General features: G+C 39.8%; 1 protein-coding gene across 6 annotated transcripts in view; it reads right to left on the reverse strand.

Moving 5' to 3' along the window:
* Window positions 1-17,593, reverse strand: part of LOC123765293 (uncharacterized protein CG43867) — a 1,137,736-nt gene that overhangs the window by 19,912 nt on the left and 1,100,231 nt on the right. For all 6 annotated transcript variants that reach the window (XM_069335520.1, XM_069335522.1, XM_069335521.1 and 3 more), the window contains 6 exons: window positions 13,904-14,142; window positions 13,507-13,684; window positions 9,906-10,061; window positions 6,619-6,710; window positions 4,453-4,600; window positions 1,869-2,005 (listed from right to left, as the gene is read on the reverse strand). In XM_069335520.1, coding sequence (XP_069191621.1) covers window positions 1,869-2,005; window positions 4,453-4,600; window positions 6,619-6,710; window positions 9,906-10,061; window positions 13,507-13,684; window positions 13,904-14,142 — 950 coding nt within the window. The remainder of the gene's footprint in view (window positions 1-1,868; window positions 2,006-4,452; window positions 4,601-6,618; window positions 6,711-9,905; window positions 10,062-13,506; window positions 13,685-13,903; window positions 14,143-17,593) is intronic.

Here is a 17,593-nt window from a genome sequence, read left to right on the forward strand (position 1 = left end):
GTACTCCAATAATTCAATATACAAACAGGTAATAATATTCAGGAAAAATAGATGCCATATTAGCTAATTGTTGAGGGATGTCAAGGAAATGTGCCTCAATACTTGAAATAATAAACACTAGATATTACTTAATATTTTGTCCAAAACGCTGTGCGTACTAGTGGCTTTAGGCATAGTATATACTAGCTCTATCTACAAATCCAGCATTCTTTTTGTAACTCATTTTACATATATGTACTTTTACCTGAATAAACATTATTATTATTATAATATGGTATTTTTAAATTTTACAGCATCAAGGAATGCTAAGTAAATGGAATGCAATTATTTAGACCTATCCTTCTTAGTTTTAACTATTACTATTCTATGAAATAGGACCATCTATAGCTATTTAGATGGTCTTGCTTCATGCAGGTCGGTCATAATAGCTGGTAGGTGCTTTCTCCCAATAGTTACCTTCCTTCCTCTTTCATACACTTAACTCCAGCATAGTCTTGTGGTTCTAGACCCCCTAAGATACCTGGTTGATGGGGTTCAGGGAGGAGTTCTACTCCACAAGCCCGGCCCGAGGCCAGGCTTTACTTGTGATATATACATTTTATATTACAACTTACATAAACAATGTGTAATGAGTGAATATGCTGAACCATAGCAATTGCACACGAGTCATTCCAAGGCGACATACACCAGTGGCAAGGGCAGAGTAGGTAATAGAAGGCAAAGGACCAGTGCAAACTCCACGAGCCCCCAACCCGTTCTCGCAAATTCGTAAAGTCAATATTGACTTATTAACTACGTGCATAGGTGATATACTAAACATAATAGATACCCCTAAAAAGATTCATAGAAAACACCGACCTTACCTAACCTTGTTAGTATCTTAAGATAAGCATCTTATTGCTTCGTAATTACAATTATTACTTAACCTATACCTATTATAGGTTAGGTAATAATTGTAATTACGAAGCAATAAGATGCTTATCTTAAGATACTAACAAGGTTAGGTAAGGTCGGTGTTTTCTATGAATCTTTTTAAGGGTATCTATTATGTTAAGTATGTCACCTATGCACATATTTAATAAGTCAATATTGACTTATTAAATTTGCGAGAACGGGTTGGAGCCCCAGGCCCATATCATGGGGGCAGGGCGTTGCACAGAATCTGGCGAGTTGTGTATTTAAGCAAATCTCTAGTACAGGGATAAACATGTAGCTGGCTGAATTTGACCATGCACGGTTGCATCTGCAAAAGGCAAGCCTTAAAACAAGAGGTCAGAGTTTGGGAATTAATAAAGATTGTATTGTGTATGATTGTAAAATACAGTATGGTGACATGGGGAAAACAAACCAAGCCTTAAAAGACTAGACCCATAACAAAAGGCTGGAGACTTGATCATTGATAGAAGGGCTGGAAGAGTTTGCAGATGCACAAATCTCTCTAGGACCATACATAAAAAAAAGTCCATGTGGAAAATGGATTCATATTCAGGATTTAGTGACAGGAATGTGATGATAATAGCAGCTCTGTGGCTAGTCATAGTGCAACCCATCCTCTGGTTTAGAGGATGGGTTGCTTAACCAAAACTTAAAATATTCCTAGGCCTAGTATAGTGCACATATGTACCATATTAGTCCACAGATAGCATGTATTAGGTCTGGGAAGGTTAGGTTAGTTTAGTTTGTGGTGCTCATCACGCAACATTCAAATGTAACTAATAGATGGGAGGGCCTACAAGTCATATATTAAACTACAGTACAATGAATAAGCCTCCAATTAGTATACTGTATACAGTACTTTAATATTTATTACTTGTTTACTTGCTTCATTGTACTGCCTACAGTATTATTCAAAAAGAGAAACTCCTTACTTAGTTTCCTCTTCATTAAGATCTTCGCGATACCTAGCAGGGTAGAACTTTGTGAAAGCCTGTTGGATGTGAGCAGTTGAGGGCCCAGATGATCCAGACCCTCTTGATCTTTCACTATTAACCTCTCCCATGTCAATCTGGAAAAAGTTATGTGTATATCAAAGATCATTCCACATTCCATCTTTTAAAGATATCTGCAAAAGAACATGAAGTCAATTAACATCAAGTGCAATATGTGTGTATCAATCATTAATTTTTTTCATTTTCATATGGTGGGAACCTGGAGAAGACAGGAAAATAGTATTGAAAAGAATAAAGTCACTGAAATGACACCCATCCATTCACCATTTTGTCAACACTTAATATCACCAAGTCAAGTCAACATTTTCACACTAGTAATCATCCACTACTACTACTACTAAGAAATTACACTAATGTGATATATATCAATGAGGAAATTAACTGGAGCTCTAAGGCAACATGAACCTGCGACAGAGAGAATCCCAGCCACTGACGCTAACCACTGGACCACCTAACTTATACCTAGTCAAAGTGGTCCAGTAGTTAGCGCCAGCAACTGGGATTCTCTCGGTTGCGGGTTCGTGTTGCCTTAGAGCTCAAGTTGTTTTTTTCACTACTACTAATGAGGTGTCACCTAAAGTGTTATTAATTCTCTTGTAACTTAAAACAATTTTCCCCAACCCCTAGTCTCATACTTACTATATCTGCCCAACTTCTTGACCTCATGAGCCAAGAGTCTCAATCACATGAGACATGTATTTCACTAACCTTGGACATGCATGATATTCATCTGGATCATGAGTGGATTATACCTGGAGTGGGTTCTGGGAGTTCTACTTCCCAAGCCCAGCCTGGGGCCAGGTTTGACATGTGATAACTTGGTCCAAAATGCTATTGCTTAAAGCACCCACATATACACTACAACCCAGTTGGTCTGGTACTTCTTGCAAGTGCTTCTCCAATTGCTTCTTGAAATTGTTCACTTTTATTCTGGCAATATTTCCTATGCTTGTTAAAAGGATATTGAATAGTAATGGACCTTTCATGTTCATACAGTGTTCTCTGACTGTACCTATGGCATCTTTGCTCTTCATTGTGTCTATTCTGCATTTCCTACCATATCATTCACTCCAGTATATTATTTTATTGTTCAAATTTGAGGCCCTGCTTTCCAGTATTATGTGGTGGTACCCCGTCTCGTCAATTTTCTAAAGAGTATACTTTGAGAGCTATGACTCTCCCAATAATTTACATGCTGTATCATGTCTATGTAGATTATACATACATGTATCTATGTATGTGTTTCCTGTACTGTATTCCTTCTAGTTCAGAAATAAATCAGCTTTTTGAAAGGGGAAGTGAATACAGAGCTGTACTCATGGTGTGAAAGCACAAGTGATATCCTTGACATGTTGTTTTCCTTTTATGAAGAGATTTGATTGTGTCTTGTACTCTGTATTTCATTTATATTCTTAATTTTTACCAGTTGTTCTATGGATCAATGTTCCTGCAGCTTGGTCTCTGACCAGGCCTCCTGGTTGGTGATCTGGTCAACCAAACTATTGGATGCAGCTGCTTGCAGCCTGACAAATAAATGACAGCTTAGCTGATCAAGTATCCTTTGCAGGTGCTTATTGCATTTTCTTTCTGAGCACCATGAGAGGTCAGCTGATTATGCCCCTTGCATGAAGTGCTGAAAAGGCCTGAGCTGTTGATGCTCATAGAGTTCTCTCTCAGTGTACCTATTGCACTTCTGCTTTTCTTAAGATACTTAAGCACAGTATCTGGACTTTATTACTTTTAAACATCATGTTATGTTGCCCAATCAAAGATGTTATCAATATAAGTTTAATTTTTCAATGTCTTCTACAAAGTAACTTTAATGCCGATTTTCTATCGCCCGTTACTCACCAGAGTCATATATTCCACTATCCCTGCACATGCTTGTGACTCACCTGAGCCATGTATTCCACTATTCCTGCACATGCTTGTGACTCACCTGGGCCATGTATTCCACTATCCCTGCACATGCTTGTGACTCACCTGGGTCATGTATTCCACTATTCCTGCACATGCTTGTGACTCACCTGGGCCATGTATTCCACTATCCCTGCACATGCTTGTGACTCACCTGGGCCATGTATTCCACTATTCCTGCACATGCTTGTGACTCACCTGGGCCATGTATTCCACTATTCTATGGGGAGCCGGTCGGTCGAGCGGACAGCACGCTGGACTTGTGATCCTATAGTCCTGGGTTCGATCCCAGGCGCCGGCGTGAAACAATAGGCAGAGTTTCTTTCACCCTATGCCCCTATTACCTAGCAGTAAATAGGTACCTGGGTGTTAGTCAGCTGTCACGGGCTGCTTCCTGGGGGTGGAGGCCTGGTCGAGGACCGGGCCGTGGGGACACTAAAGCCCCGAAATCATCTCAAGATAACCTGAAGAAGATCCCTGCACAAGCTTGTGACTCACCTGGGCCATGTATTCCATTATCCCTGCACATGCTTGTGACTCACCTGGGCCACGTATTCCATTATCCCTGCACATGCTTGTGACTCACCTGGGCCATGAGTGTAGCCAACTCAAGTGCAAGTTCACGAGTGATTGGGAATTTGCCTTGCTGTATTTGTTGGTTGACTTGATAGCAGAGTAATAATTTCTCACGATCAGTTTCATGTTTAGCAGCTGCTCTATAATACAGACGAGATCTGAGGGGAGATGGATGTAATTATACTAACACTGTAAGTACTTCAGAAAAGGAATGAAAATAATAATTATAATAATTTAATTGAAATAATCTAAAAACTCATCACCTAACAAAATTTGTGGGTTAAATATTTTCTGCAATATTTTGTAATTTTAGGATATTTACTACTAGTAGGTCAACAGTCATTGCAATATTAATGTCACAATATAAGATACAGATGAACCTCGAGTGACGAGCGGCTCCATCTACGTGCATTTCAGGTAACGAGCGAGCCACTTGCAGAAAATTTGTCTTGAATGGCGAGCTTCCGCTCCATTAACGAGAAAACCGTGTGGTGCTTCATAGCGTTCCCGCTGGTTCTCACAAATTCTCAGATGCCTTGGACGATGATGCAAATCAATGAATTATTTGTTAGAAGATGCTAATGATGCTGGGATGTAAAGGGGTGACTGCTGTAATGTTGCAAAGGATTGAATTTCTTTTCTTTTTTTTACATTAAAAAAATAAAAAAAATTGAAAAAAGAAAAAATGTCAAAAGGTTTGTTCGGTGTATGTCATAGGCTGCTCCATTTTCTATAAAAAAAAAATTAAAAAGATTGAAAAAAGAACAAAAAAGGTCAAAAAGGTTTGTTCAGTGTGTCAGGTAGGTTGCTCCATTTTCTATAAAAAAAAAATTAAAACAAATCAAATATCATATTGATGTTTTTTGGAGGTGGAATGGATTAATCTTATTTCCACTATTTTAAATGGGGAAATGCATTTTGCAAGACGAGCGTTTCACATGATGAGCTCGGTGACGGAACGGATTCAATTTGTTTATTGAGGCTCCTCTGCTATAGCACAATATTTTGTAATTTTCAAGAACACTTGAATTAAAAAGTTTTGAAGGGAAGGGAACTATCAGGATAAAGTGCCAAGCCATTAGACTACATAGCACTTGGAAGGGGTCAGGATAAGGATTTGGAATGGGACGGGGGTGAGGAATGGCGCCCAACCACTTGGACAGTCAGGGATTGAACGCCGACCTGCATGAAGGGAGATCGTTGCTCTACCGTCCATCCCAATTGGAGTTATTTACTCCCAAGGCAAGTTATTTACTGGGAACTACTGAAGGGGTCTTCCCAGATATTAGTGTTGAATGTAATAAAGTGCCCCTTACTGGTGGGCCACTTAGTAGTAGCTCCCAGTATCTATAACACTGGGGTTGTTAAGCTTCATGGAATTGCACCAGGTCTTTAAAATTTACTTGAGCACACCAAGAAAAATCCCACCAAAGCGTATAATTACATCAAAACTAGCAACCACTTGAAGGGAATTACAAAACCTAAGGAAAACAAGAGTGTCATTGCCATAGAAGTTACTCCCATGGAATGGAAGGGAACTATCAGGAGAAAGCACCAAGCCATTATGACTATATAGAAAAATATCTTGGATTCCTCTCCAAGAAAGCGAGACACTTTCCTAGTTGCACATCATGACATCACCTCAAGCTCTGTAAAAATTCTTTCTAGTGCTTAGGTCAGTGATAGACAGGATAAGGGTAGTGGAAGTTTAGGCTAGTGGCATTTCAGTAGTTTAAGTGATATTGTAATTGATTTTCTATGAATTAAAAGTTTTTGCTTGCATAGGGAATGCAGAGTTTGTTTTTCTGTTTGTGTCACAGTCAGCAGTCTCTTGGTGAAGACTTTTCCATTGTCTACCACTTCTCAATTTATGTGGTAGAATGATTGCAAGGATACTTGTTACAGTGAGGGAGGAGGGGTAACAAACCCTGGTATGTGTCATGGTGGGGCATTAGGTGTATGGCTCCGGAAGCAATCAAGTGGACTGCCAAGAAATGAAGAAAGGTTGCTCAACTTTTTTTTTGTCCAGTTTGAATTACTACACAGTCCATTAATCAGGAACCATCCTGATTAATTTGAATTAGCCAGAGCACACTATATTTGTATGTTGAGTAATTGCTATATCTACTAAAACAGGCATATTTAAAAATAAGTGATGTATTGTAAAGGCACTTACTTGTAAAGAAGGCGTATGACTTTTGTATTTTCAAATTTCCCAGAACCCTTTTCTCTTAGAGCCGTTTCCCATTTTGATATAACATCGCAGAGCTGAAACAATACAATTTATTTAAATGTAGTTGCTAAGAACATTCATGTAACAATATTATTAGCTACCTGCAATGTACACCATTAATAATTTTATCATATATTCAGATGATAATGAGTCACAATAACATGGCTGAATATATAATGATCAAACCACACATCAGAAAACGAAGACGACAATGTTTCAGTTCATCCACGACCATTATCAAGTCATTTACACGACTTGATAATGGTCTAAGACGAACCAAAACATAGTCGTTTCTTCATTTTCTGATGTGTTCTCATCTATTTGTGCTTGCGGGGGTTGAGCTCTGGCTCTTTGGTCCCTGCTGTGTAGTTTGGTTATTATTTTCACACATGGATATCGCTTTGTCTCTTAGGCACTTTTTTTTTATTTTGATACTACTTCATCTTTTCAATTTTTTGTATTATTCTGCTGTCATTGTCAGTTAGAATTTTCTTATTCAGGTACCATTTTGTCACTTGGACATTACGAATTATACAAAGACATCAGCATCTTCTCCTCTTTATTCACAAGATAAAAGTGATCTTTTAATTTTGTTTTAAATATTTTTGCATAATTGTTTAAAACAAAATATTAACATAAACCCATTTGACTATTATAATACATCACCTTTTAAAATCCTACTGTTCTTTTAAATCTAATACTGCATATTATATTCTGCATAATATAGTACTGTGTATATTAATAATAGTGTTCTGTATATTTAATACAGTAATATAATAGTGCACTGTTTGAACATACTTATACAATACACACATTCACCACCATGCTCATTAAGTTTGATCTGAGTAGGTGTGTTCTTTTTATTATCCTTTAATATAGCTTCTAACCCCTCTCTTTTTAACCTGTTTTATAACCAATTGGGAGATGAGGGTTTCAGGAGTTCTTCTCCTTCCCGAGCCCAGCCTGGGGCCAGGCTCTACTTTTGGTTTTGTGTGTGATATTTATTATGAGGTAACTTTATAAACATAAATGGCCCATTTGTTTTTAATATCCTCCCTGCAAATATAAAACTAATGAATAACAGACCTTTAACTTCAAAATAACACATACTGTATAGTGCTAATAAAGTGTTCCTAATTAGCCAGGTTGTGGTGCCTACATGAGACAGAGTTGAAAATACAAACAATTTGGTTGATCAGGCTGTACACCAAAAGGTCTGATCAGAGATCAAGCCATAGAGGCAGTGATTCCTGAAACCTTTTAAAGTACTATAGTTTGTAAAAAAAAAAAAAAAATAATTAATATGTACATATAACAGATTAAAATACCAGCATTGAATGTAATGAAACACCTCTTTTTGGACTAGCCCTGGTAGCTCCCCGAAGCTGTCTCACTGAGATAGCTCTTGACTAATAGGTCATCATGTGCGAGTTCTGTTTGGCCTACCAAACCTTCACCAAACCCCACCTTCACAGAGGCACAGAGTTGGTGACACACTGCCACCTCACTGGGAAAGCATCCAGAAAGTCAGTGAACCAATACATACCACTGAACTCCCCAAATAACTTAAATGATTGAACATCTTGACAGTAGCATGAGCTCACTGGCACTAACAACCCCCCAAGAAGGGGGGAGAAGAGGGGGGACAGGAGCTCCAGGTCCCCTCCAACTTTCCAACATATGGCAGTGCTGCAGTCGGGTCAAGGTCGCTGGGGGCATGGAAAGCGATATCAACCAAGAGTCCCAAATGAACCCTAACCATGTCCAAATCTGACTTGGAACCAACTGGGACACACACCAGTTCACCAAGAACCTGAACCCGGTGAGCTGACAAAGAATTAGATCCCTAGCTAGCAGACACATCGACTGCCGTGGAGCCCACACCAGCCAGTCATCGTGGTTGGCCAAGACCCAAGCACCCAACAAAGACAGGTCAAAACAACCCGAACCAATCAAGTAAATACACTTGGATCCAGATTCAGACCAAATGGGAAGCACCCAAAAGCGATAAAGATGATACCCCACAAATGCTGGCGAATCCCTGAACCTCTTGAAACCTCTGAAGGTTTCTTTCACCCTGAATGCCCCTGTTACCTAGCAGTAAATAGGTACCTGGGAGTTAGTCAGCTGTCACGGGCTGCTTCCTGGGGGTGGAGGCCTGGTCGAGGACCGGGCCGCGGGGACACTAAAGCACCGAAATCATCTCAAGATAACCTCAAGAAGATAACCTCTTGTATAGGGACATGCCAATATGTATCCCAGAAGTTCAGGGAAATCATTCTCAAGCCCCCACCTCGAGTGAGAGACAAAGACCCACAGGCCATACCATAGCAACAGGACTCCTGTACTCACCATAAGAACTAATAATAAATACAGACCTTATGACAGGACATCAGAGGTGTGCCGTATGAACAAGCATGCAAATCCTTGTGCATCCCTTAATCAATAAAACCCCCTGAACACCCCAACTTCAGAGCCTCGCAATAGGCATCAATGACCCTTGCACTATCCTGACTGAGGAACTCTACACAGAAGGCCAGCATCTATGGCATGACTAGATGAACAGTTACCAAAGTCCACAAAAGTGAGTTTTATAAACACACACATGAAGCAAATACTAAATCTTGAAAAGATACACAACCAAATGGGCCTCCACAGGACAGAATTCAAAGAATGGCCAACACTTATCTAGAATAGTTGGGACTTGCAAACTTGGTGACTCAAGGAGTGGCCAAAATTGTTGGACATCATGCAGAAGACTGAGGAGTGTTCACATGGGAAGCTGGCAGCTTCCAGTGGTGCTGTCACCACTGTAACTAGGAGGCTTCAAACTGACTACTGTCTGGATCTTTTGCAGAGTTGCTTCTCATTTCATTTTCTCTTCTGTGAGCCTTGCAATTGTCAGTTTCCTTTGTGAGAGTGATTGCAAAAATCCACTGCTCCCTGCACCTCTGTTCCGGGGACAGAGGGGAGCCAAGTTCTGGCTATGGGCTTTGGTAGGCTATTCAGGACTCTTAGGGCTGATGTGACTCCTGTGCTTGGAGTTATCTCAATGCGGCTAACTTCAGGGAGATACTGTTCAGCCCCTCCAGAAAACAAAGAACAGTACAGTACTTTACTTCATAAAAATTGGTATATGAATTGATAACCAATATTATGAAACAAGTTAGTTGACTGGATGACAATTTTTTTTTATATTCTAGAATTTAAAGATACAATAATTTACAAACCTTTGCATTACGATTCAAGCAATGCTCCAAATCCTTTTCAATCGGATCATCGGAGAAAAGAGCAAATCCAGACTGATGAACATCACGACAACCAATTTCTTGATTTAGTGACGAGAGGAATTCATCAATGGTTGTTGAGCCATCAAAGCCAATGACCTGTGAACAAATTTAATGGATGTTAACAGTCCACTATTTTGTATCAAATAACAGTAATTATTGTAATATATCTAATTATGAAGAGGCTAAAAGAAGCACTTTTTAATAAGAAATCTTGAAACTATCACATACTTATGCATTGCTTTACATTTTAATACAGTATTGAAATTATGGTGCATGTAACAGTCTGTTTGTATATTTTAACCATTTGGATATTAAACTACAGTACTGTATTCTGAACTTAATATACACAACCAAAGGGCAATTATTACAGTAATTGCCATTTGGTTGTAATTACAACCAAAGGGCAATTAATAGTACTGTAATACATTCAAAATAAATTGTATAATAAATTTCCATTTAAACAAAATATAAATTACCTATACAGTGCTGTATAATGAAATATTACGATTAAAAATAAAATGCTACACACCAAAATATACATGTCATCTGACCAAGATGCGATTTTCACATTCTCTTTGAGATTTATTTTTAATATATATTTAAGTGAATTTCATTTACTAACTATACATTAGAGATAATGTGCCGTCTACTTAAATTATCCTGTCGGATATTCCAAATTCTCAAATTCTATTTCAATCAATTAAAGATTCAAATTAATCCCACATGATATCCACAAACCTATTTGCCGCTAATGACACCTGTAATTACATTAACACATGTTCCCAAGACATTCCTGGAGCAAAGCAGTTTCCCATCACAAACAACCAGAGCATGGCAAAAGGTCAGGTGAAGGGGAATTCAAGTCAGAACCACAGAAAGCCAATCTAACTCCACCTGTGGTTCAGTGATAAATGCTCTTGCAAATTCTCTGACACCACTGATATTCATCAACATACGGCATAACACAAGGGTCACCACGCTGTCACACCATTCTTCGTCACAGCTTCATCAACCCTTATCTTGAGGTTACAGTATCTTGAGATAATCTCGGGGCTTAGCTTCCCCTTGGCCTGGTCCTCGACCAGGCCTCCTGTTTGTTACACATCCCCAGGAAGCAGGCCGTAGCAGCTATCTGACTTCCAGGTACCTATTTACTGCTAGGTGAACAGATGCATCAGGGGTGAAGGAAACTCTGCTTATTTTGTTTCTGCCTCCACTGGGGATTGAACCTGGAACCTCAGGACTACAAATCCAAAGTGCTGTCCACTCAGCTGTCAGGGCCCCCTGTATATTTAGTTCCATTCACCTGGGCTGTATGGGTCTCGAACTGTGGACCCCCACATGCATGAGGCCAAAGCTCTATCGACTGGACTATAAGTAGTCTTAAAGAGGAAGGTTTCCAGAAGCAGCATCCTGCTGCCAAACTGGAGTTTTCGACTTTCCCTGACTACTACTGAAGCTCAGAGGAATTGGTGATCCACACCCACATCATACAAATTGCCATCCACAAGTCCTTATTTCCATGAAAGTGCGGATGACAATTTATATACTGTATATTTAGTTACTTGCCGTGTTTATTGTCACCAAAAGTAATGGAACAATAAAGCGTTACAACTTTTTGTTATGACATGGCAGGTGTATAAATAATGAATAGTTCATGAAAGGGAAGAGACACCATTAGGGAAGGGTCTGCCTTGGATCAGGAAAATTGCTATTCAAGAAGGTAATTGGTTTCAAGCATTTTGGTACTTATCTTGAGGTTATCTTGAGATGATTTCAGGGCTTTTAGTGTCCCCGCGGCCCGGTCCTCGACCAGGCCTCCACCCCCAGGAAGCAGCCCGTGACAGCTGACTGACACCCAGGTACCTATTTTACTGCTAGGTAACAGGGACATAGGGTGAAAGAAACTCTGCCCATTGTTTCTCGCCGGCGCCCGGGATCGAACCCGGGACCACAGGATCACAAGTCCAGTGTGCTGTCCGCTCGGCCGACCGGCTCCCTCAAAGTGGTACAAAGAATTTCAATTTTATCAGTACTGCAAGCGCTCAGTATAGTAATTTTGATTCCGGTAATCTGAATGTCCAAGAGATTCAGATGAACTCGTTTTAGTTTTTTACATTTCTTGAACTTTTAACTCAAATAGGGATTCAAGTTAAAGGGTTATATGGAATGAGGAACATTAAATTCAAGTTCAAGTTCTTGACTTTAATAGATATTTGGGTAATAGGTATTTGGATAACCGATAACAATAAAACAATGAAGATTGGAAAGGGAAAGAGTAGACTAGAAGGCATCTACACCATTAGGAGAAAACCGCTACAGGACTTGGAAAGAGAAGGATCTGGGAGTGGATTTAACCCCAACATTCATGTCGGAGGCACACATGAAAAGGATAACATTGGCAGTATATCATATCGAGGCAAATATAAGAACATCATTTAGAAACCTGAATAAAAAATCCTTCAAGGTAATCTACTCAACATTTGTTTGATTAATACTGGAATATGCATTGCTGTATATGATCTACATCTTGTAAAGCATAAAGCCAAAACTGGAAAAAGCACAAAAGTTTGCAATTAGTTTGGTGCCAGAGCTACAAGGGTTAAGCTACAAACATAGGCTCACAGAACTAAATCTCAAACCCAAGAGCATCGAAGGAACAGGGGATATGATCACAACTTGCAAGATACTACATGGAATAGATTGGGTGGACAAGAATAGCCTCTTCAGATTGAGAGAGAGAGAAAGCAGGACTCTCTCAAGCTGAAGGCTCATTTGTGCTTTCAAGTGAAAACGAACAGAAGGGATGTAAGAAAGTATTCGTATCCTGCAGGGGTATTATCAAGAGGAATCCTTTAAAAGAGGTAGTTGTAGAAGCAACCTCCATCCACAACTTTAAGGCCCAATTCAACAGAGAATTTGTTGACCAGACCACACACTAGAAGGTGAAGGGACGACGATGTTTCGGTCCGTCCTGGACCATTCTCAAGTCGATCTTGAGAATGGTCCAGGACGCACCGAAACGTCGTCGTCCCTTCACCTTCTAGTATGTGGTCTGGTCAACATACTTTAGCCATGTTATTGTGACTCATCGCCTGCAAAAGAGAAATTGAAAGTAGTTGAAATGCAGTAGGTACAAGGCTAATAGGCAAGGCATAAAGTGCTAGAACTCACTTCCCCATAGACACTGATAGGTAAATATATACACACACAGGCTGAATAAGAAAAAAACAGAGTAAATGATTACGTGCTTGTGGAGGGAAGCATATTGAAGCAAGAATGCGAGTTGGTGCATATCACCTGTCATCTGTTCAATAGCTAAGAACAATTTTATCAAACAGCTTCATACGTGTATTTAAGGTAATGAGGATGTGTTGAGTGTTAAGCAAAACTTCAAAGAATTATTCAAGTCATGTATAAGATTCAACCAAAAGTAAATTTGTTTGGTATATTCAAGAAGTAAAAATATTGACTTCTTGATACAATATATTGTATTAAATATTCCCTAGACAGAAATATACAGTAGTCTTCTCTATCTTACCTGATAGGTTCCATTGATGAAGTGGACGGGAATAGCATGGGGTAGAGAGTGGTGATACGGATTCTTAAGTAAAATAGAAAGGACTTCCATCCGAGATGGCTTAGCCTCTCTGCCTCCATGTTCTAAGGTTCTTTCAAGCGCTCGTTGGCAATATGCAGCATACTTTCCTACCTCAGTTCTGTTAAAGAAAACTGCATTTTACATCATCTTTCAGAACAAATTATACAAAGTTAAGAGAGCATTTTTAATAGTGAAAAAGGGAAGCCTAGGAACAAAACTAATAAGAGTGTTTTACTTTAACACTGGAAATAGTAAACATGTGCATTATTTATTCATTGCTATAACAGTAAAGAGGAAAATATTCTTCCCTCTATCATTTTTCACCACACACACTTACTTTGTATCAGCATTTCTCTCCAGATGGAGTTTGAGATACCACAAAAGCTTGCTATTTTTAGGCACAAATAATGAGACTGCCAGGGCAAGGAACTGCCAACCCTGGATAAATGTAAAAGAAGGCGGATTGATTTTTGGGTCGGCTGGGAGAGGCTGGCCACTTCCTAAGGTTGGCGAGGCCTTCTGTGCCCCCGAAGAATCGCACAAGAATAGTGACTGTGTGGCACAAAGAAGCAAGTTCTGGGAAGAAAAAAAATGTATGTGAGATACATTAAAATTGATATACAAAGTATATTTTAAAAAAGGGCATAATAAAAGCCACACATAATATTTATTGAGAAATAAGGATATGCTTTTGTCAATAAAATTATATATTTATGTTAATTATCTGTTTTATAACTGATGCAACTCATTATTCATTCATCTTCTTGTGAATAAGTGCTGTACTGCAATTCTGTCATCCACTATATAGAGAAATTTTATTGATTCATAACCAACTAAAATTGCCAATAAATCTAACTTCGTACTGGGTACCGAGAAAGAAATTTGACATACTGTATTTGCCGGCGTATAAGATGCTTTTTTTTTAAGTGTCAAAAAATTGCCCTGCGTATAATGCAGCTGTATTACGGATGCGAGACCGATAGCCTTAAGCTAGGGAGCCGGACGAGTATACAGGGTAAGTTCGCAGGGCACAAAAATCAATGCTAATAATAAAATGTTGAAAACAAGCCAATTACAGTAATTTGCATTACTAATAATAAAATATTGAAAACAAGCCGAGCTTTCACTCGTCTGTTTTTCTTCTTTTCTGTTTTCACAAACTTACGAAAAATTGCTTACGATACGTTGGCAGTTATGAAAGAAGCTCACATCATCTCACCACCTTACCCAGCATACATAACCCACACCTGATATATGTCATACATTATTTAACGACTGTGTTACTTTACAAGACATTAATTATCTAAATGAGAAATGCTCCTAGAAATTTGAAAGGAATGTTAAACTTTCATCCACCTGTCAGCCATTTGTAATGAGTGAATGACAACAAACCCAGAGCGCTCTGATGGTGCGCCACCACTGGATGCACCACCCTGGTGACCTGATGCGGCAACACAAAACATCACAGCCAGAAATACAAGTTTCACATCCTGTATGGCAATTCTCTTGCCCAAAATATAAACAACTATACAGCTGATCTTAGAGGAGGTAAGAGTTAGGGTACAAAATCCTCCTTAAAACATCTTCCTATAAATGTATGATGAAACATACTAAAATAGTTTTTTTTCCACAAAATATCCTTGTAAAATAGAGGTGTGTCCTATACAAGGGTGCGTCTTTTACGCCGGCATATACGGTAGTTTGCAAATAAAGACAAGATACTGATGGTCTAGAGTAAGTCAAATGTTAATTCCATTTAACTAAGTGAAATTATTAAAAATCAAACGTTTGAGTATACTACATATGATAAACAATTTTCTGCCAGTACATTTGGTTGCTATGTAAGTCAAGACCTGACGCGCCTCTAGCCAGGATCTGCTGCAGTCTGGACAGGTTGACATTCCACATTAGTCTGACAGGAAACCTTTCAAACTGTCTCTACTGGCTCCTATTGGTGCTGGGGTGATACTGGAGAATATTCAATTCAGCCAGAATGTAAACAGAAATGCCATTCCATACACAACCAGTTAACACAAAAACTGCAAAGCTGCACCTTGGCTAACTACTTAGCCCTTCCACTACGAGATACAATCAGGGGATGTTCTCTGCAAATACTGGTACCCGTAAGTTGTGTGACACAATTAGGGATGTTTTAAAGTACTGTATTACACAATATTTAAAACCCCCTCGGATACACAGGCCTCCAGTAAATAGATGCCATCTTAGAAAAAATAGTGGGCACCACTCTTGGGTGTGAGGGGCTTCAGTACTGAAAAATACCAGGAGTAGCACATGCAGCAGCACCCACAGCACTGTCATGCAGCTCATGCTCACAGCATCACTTAATAAAGATTAAATAATAAGTAAATATGATTATGTACCGATGATAGTGTCATAGAATATTCTGACTGTGATGAAAACTATGTACAAGGTTCAGATACCAGTGAACCCAATGCTGGTTACGATGTGCAAAGCATGAGGCAGACATCTACACCACACAGCCACAGTTTAATAGGTCTATGCATCATGAAATGGGGCCTCATGTTCCTTTAGAAATTAAACTTGCAGAAAATATTCATATTCAGGAATAAGTGACCAGGATTCTAATAACAGCAGCAGTGTTTTGGCTAGAGTTAGCAATGTGTGTTGTATATTGTGACATATTTTGCTGTGCCAGAGTTCAATGGCAACTGATTAGTGTGTGGTGCAATGCTGTACTTGGATTACAAGATTATGACACCCACCAAAATTGCTTGGTGGTTTGTTGTGGTGCATAAACAAACAGTGTTGAACATAATAAAACTCCAATTTTTGGGCGAGCCCCAGTAGCTCCCTGAAGCTATTACAGTGCCATACTACAAGGTGCCATCAGTTGCAGAGTTCCTATTGATTTACCGGAGACCATAAGCCAGAACCTGGCCCCCCTCAGAGAGGTGAAGAGACTGGTGGCACTATGAAAACCTTTTATGTTAAATTATTCCTGTCTGCTACCACCAAGGGAAGACACCCAGAAAGTTGGTAAAACAAAAGAGACTACTGCTTGGTTAGAAACAAACCCACAGCCACAAAATTACCAACAGAACTCTCCCAACAATGTAAACAAACAACTGAAAATATATGAAACTACTGTGAGCTAGATCACTCAACCTTCCCCCCCCCCTCCACACAAGCAGCAGGGGACCAAAACCCCCATAAGAGGAACCTCTCCGAGTACCTAAACATCCTCTGAGAGCCAATTACAATGCAAGCTCCAGGAGGCTCAAGATGTGCATTGCAGAACCCAAGTGCGAGCAGGCGCTAAAGTCGTCCACAACTAATGTAGCTGACAACTGAGGGAGCTGAGCATGCAGTTGTACGAGGCCTACTTCATGTGAGAGAGCAGGAGTAAAATGGCATGCATTGAGCAGCTCCAAAAGCCTCCCAGAAATAACTGGAACATAGGAGACACCTCCCGCCACTCAAGCATGCGGGAACGACAGAAACTGTGCCATGCGCCAAAGGTAAACAAAGGAGTCTGCCAGCCAGGATGACTGCGACACCAAAACCAAACTCAAAAGAGGCTGGGTCTATCACTGTCGTATAATTTGGATCACATAGCAGGTATGCACAAAGGGCATCCCAAGCTGCCACCAGGGGAAGACCAAAGGTAGGAAACCTACGGAAGCATGAAGCCGAAGAACTTTCGTTCTTCGTTTTATTTCTTCAAAGAACAAAGAAACGGAAATGAAGGTACTCGGAAGTGAACCATGGGGGAAGTGGGGACTCCACACCCAAAATTAACTCATACAGGAAAGGGGCATAGGAAAAACCCCACCCCCTGCAACAAAAGACCTCTCGTCGAAGGCACCAGAGTCCACAAAGGGTCAAACGGGAACCAAGGACCCAACTAGAACTCCGAAGCTCCGGGAACCGCAGAAAAGGACCATGGAGCAGAGGCAGCACACGCACTCACAGTCCGGGATAGAAAAGCGGAGTCCAAGGAATAGGCCTCAGAAGAGGGTTGGGGGCAGCTGGAAAGACCCAGAAG

Source organism: Procambarus clarkii, chromosome 33 (genome assembly GCF_040958095.1).
Source record: "Procambarus clarkii isolate CNS0578487 chromosome 33, FALCON_Pclarkii_2.0, whole genome shotgun sequence".
Classification (NCBI taxonomy): Eukaryota; Metazoa; Arthropoda; class Malacostraca; order Decapoda; family Cambaridae; genus Procambarus; species Procambarus clarkii.